General features: G+C 49.4%; 1 protein-coding gene across 1 annotated transcript in view; it reads left to right on the top strand.

Annotated features, from left to right (window-relative positions):
- skap1 (src kinase associated phosphoprotein 1) overlaps positions 1-7,500 on the top strand; it is a 41,589-nt gene that overhangs the window by 23,684 nt on the left and 10,405 nt on the right. The window contains exons 12-13 of the mRNA XM_056576495.1: positions 1,263-1,316; positions 1,737-1,840. Of these exons, the coding sequence (XP_056432470.1) occupies positions 1,263-1,316; positions 1,737-1,840 (158 nt within the window). The remainder of the gene's footprint in view (positions 1-1,262; positions 1,317-1,736; positions 1,841-7,500) is intronic.

Raw genomic sequence — 7,500 nt, forward strand, 5'->3', positions numbered from 1 at the left:
AATATGATATGATATCACCGCGTCGCTCAGTTTCAGCAGGAAAACCATTATGCAGGTCTCCTCTTTCCCGCTGCAACATAGGTATTAGTGTTAGCCTGGGGGGGACGGGGGGGGTCGATCTAAACAATCATTTTCCAGGTGATGAGCGCCCTCCATTTTGTCGGAGCCAAACAGGGTTCCCGTTGCCGTGAGAACGCGATGGAGGCACGGCAGGGGAGGCGTGTGCTCGGCTGCTGATGACAGATTTTATCGGCTGGAAAATGAAATCAGTCTGATACAGAAACCGCTGGCCCGTAGCGATTGCCCCCCCCCCTCCGTTGAAGGATGCTCCCCTCGTACACACTGCCGCCTTGAGCAAATGTTTGGACTCTCCGCAAGGAAGATGGCACTTTTGTTTTGGCTCGTCCTTTTGTCTGTCTTTTTCTCCACTCGCTTTTTGTCCTTCCTGTAACCTGCCGGTAGCTATCATGTTGGATTCAGGGGAAATGTTAGCCCTGTAGTCATTGATATCATAGGCAACATCGTCTACAGATTGTCTTGTCTGTAGGTTGGGCAGGAGCAGTGTGAGGGGTGGGGGGGGAGGGGGGGAGTGAACACTGCTGAATATGGAGAAGCAGAGAGAGGGTCAGCCTGTGGACTTACTGGAAGCAGGACAGAGCGTTGTGTTGCGGCAGGTGGGTGGAGGGGCCTTGACGGAGATCGTGCGGCCGTTGTGGAGGCTGTGAGGGCAGAGTAAGAACGGGTGTGCCGGGAGGTGGAGGGGCAGATGAGATGGAGCACAGAGTTCTCTGTCACCACTTAGAGCAGAAGATGCCACGCCCCCTCGCGATCGATAACGGCGACACCCCCACCCCCGTCCCCGCCGCCACCCCTGTGGGTGCTGCTCCCCTCCCCCCAAAGGATGCACACAGGGTGGTGCACAGCCCGTGAGGGCTGTGCACCACCCTGTGTGCATCCTTTGGGAAAAAAAGAGAGAGAAACGGCGGCGTGCTATCATCAGAGTGCACGATGATAGCACCGCTCTCTGGCTTCAGGATCTCCCCCGTGGTATAAATAATGACATTGACTTGGAGATAGTTATGAGCTATTCATATTATCTATTAGTGCACCGGCCCTTTAAGATAAACGACGTTGGCCCAAACCATGCGTCATCTGTTGTTATGTGTAAGGAGGCTCTTCACTCCATTAGAGGAAAGCCTGTTTTTCCCAGCACATATTTCGGGGGTTTAATGTTTTTGTGTTTGTGTGTTCATTTATTTTAGGTGAGGATTCTCTGGAGACGATGGATGAGCCCAGCGAGAACAGCAGCAAACCAGGTCAGAAGCTCACCAGAATTATAACCCTGCCCTCAGCCTGCCTCAGGGTGGTCTTCTGAGGGTTTTATGTATATTCTACAACAGATTATTGTTTATTATATTATAGATTCCTACTTTATTTGAGCTCTAAAACATATCCTAATTTCTATGTTGACCTTAGGAAAGCATGCGTGTAAATAAATGTTTTTTAATGGATATTGAATGTGTGTGTGTGTGTATATGTGTGTGTGTGTATGTTGGTGTGTGTTTGTGTGTTTGCATGTATGTGTGTGTATATGTATGTGCTTGTGTATATGTTGGTGTGTTTGTGTGTGTGTGTGTGTGTGTGTGTGTGTGTGTGTGTGTGTGTGTGTGTGTGTGTGTGTGTGTGTGTGTGTGTGTGTGTGTGTGTGTGTGTGTGTGTGTGTGTGTGTGTTGCAGAGTCAGACTACTCTAACTACTACCAGGGTCTGTGGAACTGTGAGGGCGACCAGCCTGATGAGCTGAGCTTCAACAGAGGAGATCTCATCTGCATCCTGAGCAAGGTCAGTGTTCACCACCAGCCCACTGTTCTGTGTGACTAGGTCCTACATGTTCTCCATTGTGAGGTTCTAAATACTCTAAAATGGGAAGTTCTAAATTCTCTAAATGAGGAGGTTCTAAATACTCTTTAAATGATGAGGTTCTAAATTCTCTAAATGAGGAGGTTCTAAATACTCTTTAAATGATGAGGTTCTAAATACTTGAAATGAGGAGGTTCTAAATGGGGAGGTTCTGAATACTCAAAATTATGAGGTTCTGAATAAACTCCAGGCTTGAGGTTCAAAATATAGTCATCAATGAGATTCTTAATATCTTCAATGATGAGGTTCTAAATATACCTCATGATGAGGTTTTACATATTTTAGTTGATGAGGCTCTAAATATTCTAAATGATAAGGTTCTGAAAATTTGCATTGATGAGTTAAAAACACTGTAAATTCTGAGGTTCTTATTGATGAGGTTCTAAATATTTGCATCGTTCAAGTTTTCTCAAATTCTCAAAATGTAATATTGATAAGGTTCTCCATATCCTCATCGATGAGGTTCTTCATATTCTAAATGATGAGGTTCTTCATATTCTAAATGAGGAGGTTCTAAATAGTTTAATTGATGAGGTTCTAAATATTACCAATGACGAGGTTCTAAACATGATCATTTATGGGGTTCTGAATATCTTCCATGGTTCTTCGGTAACGCAATAAAAGAATCCCAAAATCCACGGCATGGGATCCACACGGTTGACCTTTAAAAACCATCGTTATGTCCTTAATATTTCATATCCTTAATTACATTTCTCAAGTCCCCCCCCTACGATCCCAGCCAAACAGGCAATAGCCTGATTTAAATGCGCATGATTAGTTACCCTCCATTTTCCCTCTCATTATTTAGCGTTGACAAAATAAACCGCTGCACCCCTGCACCGGCGTCGGCATTAACTCTCAATTAGCCCGCTCCCGTGCGCCGTACCTCCACCGGCGGCGCCGATAACGCCAGCCTCTAAGTGCCCCCGCGCCGCGAGGCGGCACGCGTCCCGGGGGCAGAGGGGCAACTCAAACAGCGGCGGCTGTGTGTGAGTGTAGCAGGGGTAACAGGGAAGACAACACCCGTTTAACGCGCGGCGACAGCAGCGAGGTTCATTATGACGCCTCCAGGTTAACGCGGGCGTCGATGCGTGGGGTCGTATTATTGTTTGCCTTTTGAAGGGAAAAACACAAAGAGAGGAGAGGTGAGGCTGAGCCGCGGACACATCGCGCTCTCCTCTCGCTCACCCTGATATCTATTTTCCTGGGCTTTAATGGCCGTCTTGCAGCGTGGGGCCAAAGCACCTTCCATCGAGGAGCCAACCCTGCCGGAAACCGACGGCGTGTAATTCAGGCACTTACACGCTGATGTGCCACGGCGGGATCGGTTCCCCCTACCGCCAGCGAATGGCCGGCGTGGAGATTGGGTTTCCGTGAACCGCTTCGTTGCGGAGGAACGGGGGGGGGGGGGGGTCACGTCAGTGCAGGCGGTTTGTAACGGAGCAGGAATGGGGCAGGCCGACGCCTGGCGAGAGTTTTGTCCCTTCTCGGCCCGTCCAAAGGAGACGAGAAAGTGCTGAATACTCCCTCCGAGCGTAGTTACACGCTACAACGTTACAGTGTCCTCATTTAAGTAGTACCTTTGACCTGGTGACCATTTTCCTTCATCGCCAATGTTATAATATAAATAGCTTTGTGTTGAATTTGGACGCCACAATAAAAGGAAAAACCTTGCAGTCATTGCAGCCGGGGCGAGACGTGAGGGGAAATATGTCCTTCACACACGATAGACTTTTAATCAGGGCCCTCATGCCGAGAGGTCATTAATGAGCTGCCGCTGTTCCGGGGCCCCTGTGTGCATCAGGGCGTGTCTAAAGGCTTGTGTGTTTATTATTTTACCCTGGTTCTTCTTTGGAGCCTGACACCGCAACCTCAATCGGCGGCAACCGAAACCCAGCTTGGCTCGGTGCAGTGAAACCTGCCGGCCAGACGCCTCTCCTTTCTCTCCGCCGTTGTGTGCCGCTTGTGTTTTTTCCCAGGACTCTGGTTACCAGACCCTCCTCAGCTGCAGGTTCCCGGGCCGCGGCTCTCGGACAGGTTCTGGCCGGCCGGTAATGGCGCAGATCACTCTTGCTTTGTGGCGCCGCGCGCCAGAGTCATAACATAGTGACAGGCTACAAGGGCCGCATTCTAACTATTCTTTTAATGGATCCAAACTCGAGCGGCGGGCCGTGAATTATTCAGACGCCATCTCCTGGATGGCCGGCGTAATGCTCGGTGGTGTCGCGTGTCGCCACGCCCGTGGCCCATTCCTGGCCGGGCCGTAATGGCGTGTTGTTTCCCCGCTGAATGGTGTTATTAGTAATCAGCTGCTTATCTCAATGGGCCCTTCGGGGGGCTTCCCTGCTTCCTTCCTCTGTGTTTGTGTGTGTGTGCGTTTGTGTGTGTGTGTGTGTGTCTATGTTTCTTTATGAATGAGTGTGTGAGTGTGTGTTTCTGTATAGGTGTGTGTGTGTGTGTGTGTGTGTGTGTTTGGGGGTGTATGTTTGTGTCTATGTTTCTATACGTGTGTGTGTATGTGTGTATTTGTGTATATGTTTCTATATGTATGTAGGGTGTCTGTATTTGTGGGTATGAGTGTTTCTGTCTGTCTCAATGTGTGTGTGTGTGTGTGTGTGTGTGTGTGTGTGTGTGTTTGTGTGTATGTGTGTGTGTCTCCACACACATACACACCTCCCCAGCGTTTTGACAGGAGGGGGAGGTAGTCTTCAGAAGGGCCACCTCAGTAAGTGAAATACGGGCCCTTGACGGCTCCTCAAGTCGAGCCCTCTTAACCGGGGACCTGGACACATAAAATGGCGGCAATAAAAACAGGAGCCCATAAATTCTTGGGGGAAAAATGCGGGGGGGGGGGGTGCCACCCCCCGAGTGTCTGTGGTGTTATGTCAACACTGACCATAATTACAAGGTAATAAGGACACGCTCTAAGTGCTAAATCAATGGCGCTAACAAACTGTTATTTTTAAAGCTGGGGTGTGATGGAGTGCCGGAGTGTGCCGCGGGGTTGCCGCGGGCGCCGGCTCCCGATGGCTGCGGACAGAGCAGACCATGCTGACGGAGGATAAGGCCCCGATCACTCACTATTGATCGCACGCTTACTGTAAAGCGAGGGGAAGGGGGCGGGGGATTTTTACTGTATTTGATGTTCGTTTTTATTATATCCCTTTCACTCCCGCTCGGGCCTTCTGTTGTATTTGTTGTGTGTCTGTTGATGGGAGGTTCTGTGTGTGTGTGTGTGTGTGTGTGTGTGTGTGTGTGTGTGTGTGTGTGTGTGTGTGTGTGTGTGTGTGTGTGTGTATGTGTGTGTGTGTGTGTGTGTGTGTGTGTGTGTGTGTGTGCGTGCGTGCGTGCGTGTGTGTGTGTGTGTGTGTGTGTGCGTGTGTGTGTGTGTGCGTGTGTTAGTGTGTGTGTGTGTTTGTTGTACTATGACTTTTTCATATTTGTTGATGCAATCTTCCATGTCTGTGTATGTGCTGCCCATCCTTCTTGTATTTGTTGTGTATTTATGGGTGAGTTTCAGCATGTGTGTGTTTCTGTGTGTGCACGGGCAAGCACGTGTGTGTGTGTGTGTGTGTGTGTGTGTGTGTGTGTGTGTGTGTGTGTGTGTGTGTGTGTGTGTGTGTGTGTTATGCTATCCAAAGTAAATTAATAGAAATTCCAGAAATTCGGATAGCACTCCTCCACAGCCCATTAGTTTGAGAGAATAATGTTGTCAGACACCGCTGCCACTGGTTTACCATGGAAAAGTCTGGATGGTGTGTAGCAGCATGTTGATTCATTAGAACGAGACGACCAGGGAGATCCGTCTTGTTTGTGTGTGTGTGTGTGCCGGTGCGTGTGTTTTTGCGCTGGCATTTCATTTATGAGGGCGTACATTTTTCTAATGCACATTATGGCGTAACACTGGCATCTTAGTTAGGCGTGAAAAATACCCCCCCGCAAGATTTTGTCTGTAATATCATGCAGGGATATTTTTTATCTTTGATCTAATGTGTTTTATGTGATGTTGCTTGTTTATTTGTAGTCTTTTTTTCCGCGACCGAAACCACAACACAACCCATATATTTTGGAAAGGAAGAGAATGTCATGCAATAACGCACGATTTATTTTTGACAAGATAACATACTGACTTATGATTAACACACACACACACACACACACACACACACACACACACACACACACACACACACACACACACACACACACACACACACACACACACACACACACACACACACACACGTTTGTGCCCACCGGCCCTGACATGTGCGTTGAGTTACTCTCGACATGGCTGTTGAGTCTCGCTACTACATACACGGTTGGGCTGCATTCCTGCCATCTAATTTATGAAGGGCCAATCAAAGGAGTGGACGGGCCTACAGGTCACATTCCTGTGTTCCCACGCAGGGCGGTGCGCGGGGCCCACGGAGATTTACGACGCTAACACAACCGGGGGCCTTTAGACTCAAACAGCGTTGTTGTCTCTCTCTCTCTCTCTCTCTCTCTCTCTCTCTCTCTCTCTCTCTCTCTCTCTCTCTCTCTCTCTCTCTCTCTCTCTCGCTCTCGCTCTCTCTCTCTCTCTCGCTCTCGCTCTCGCTCTCTCTCTCTCTCTCTCGCTCTCTCGCCCTCTCTCCTGCTGTCTCTCTATCTCTCTCGCCCTCCATCCTCCTGTCTCTCGTCCTTCCTTCCGCCTTCTATTCCGTCCAACCGGCAGCCCGGGAAAGGAAGACACGTTGAGGTCAGCCAATCACGTGGCGGGGGGGTGGGGGGTGGGGTCGGTGTGGGCCACGTTATGTCTGGTCAAAGTGTCCGGCCCCCCCCCAGGTCTACTCTACCCTCCGAGTGACTCCATAGGTCCAGAGAACGTGGTCGCTGCTGCCACCTCATGGCCTCCAGCGTGCAGCGCTCTGCTGTGTGTGTGTGTGTGTGTGTTAATATGTGTGTGTGTGTGTGTGTGTGTGTGTGTGGGGGCGGGGGGGACGGACGGACTTTTGTGTGTGTAGGTGTGTATGTCTTTGTGTGTGTGTGCGTCGTTGAGTATGTGTGTGCAGGTGGGACTAATGTGAGTGTGTGTAGGTGTGTGTGTGTGTGTGTGTGTGTGTGTGTATGTGTGTGTATGTATGTGTGTGTGTGTGTGTGTGTACGTGTGTGTGTATGTATGTATATGTGCATGTCTGTGTCGGTGTGTGTGTGTGTGTGTATGTGTGTGTTATATGAAGATCGGTTTCACACACTGACGGCCTGCACACGCCGGCGGCAGATTTACGACCCTGCTCGCTCTAAATCAACGCCGCGCTCTGCTCCCTGATTTACACGCAACGCCGTCGCAAGTTTAGAACGCAAATTATAATTCGGATTGTCTTTCAGATCATCGTGTGATCAAACATATGTCAAGCCAGGAATCAGGAAAAAAACAGAAAAGGAGCGGCAACATATGCTTGCTACCGTCTGTCTGTGCGTCCTCCGTAGCTCCATGCTATCATATATAAGGGATCATGTTCAGAACGCCGGTCATCATTGGGAACATTTTCGATAATGACCGGCGACGTTCTATACATTATCCCGTTTATTACACAGCT

Source organism: Gadus chalcogrammus, chromosome 18 (genome assembly GCF_026213295.1).
Source record: "Gadus chalcogrammus isolate NIFS_2021 chromosome 18, NIFS_Gcha_1.0, whole genome shotgun sequence".
Lineage (NCBI taxonomy): Eukaryota > Metazoa > Chordata > Actinopteri > Gadiformes > Gadidae > Gadus > Gadus chalcogrammus.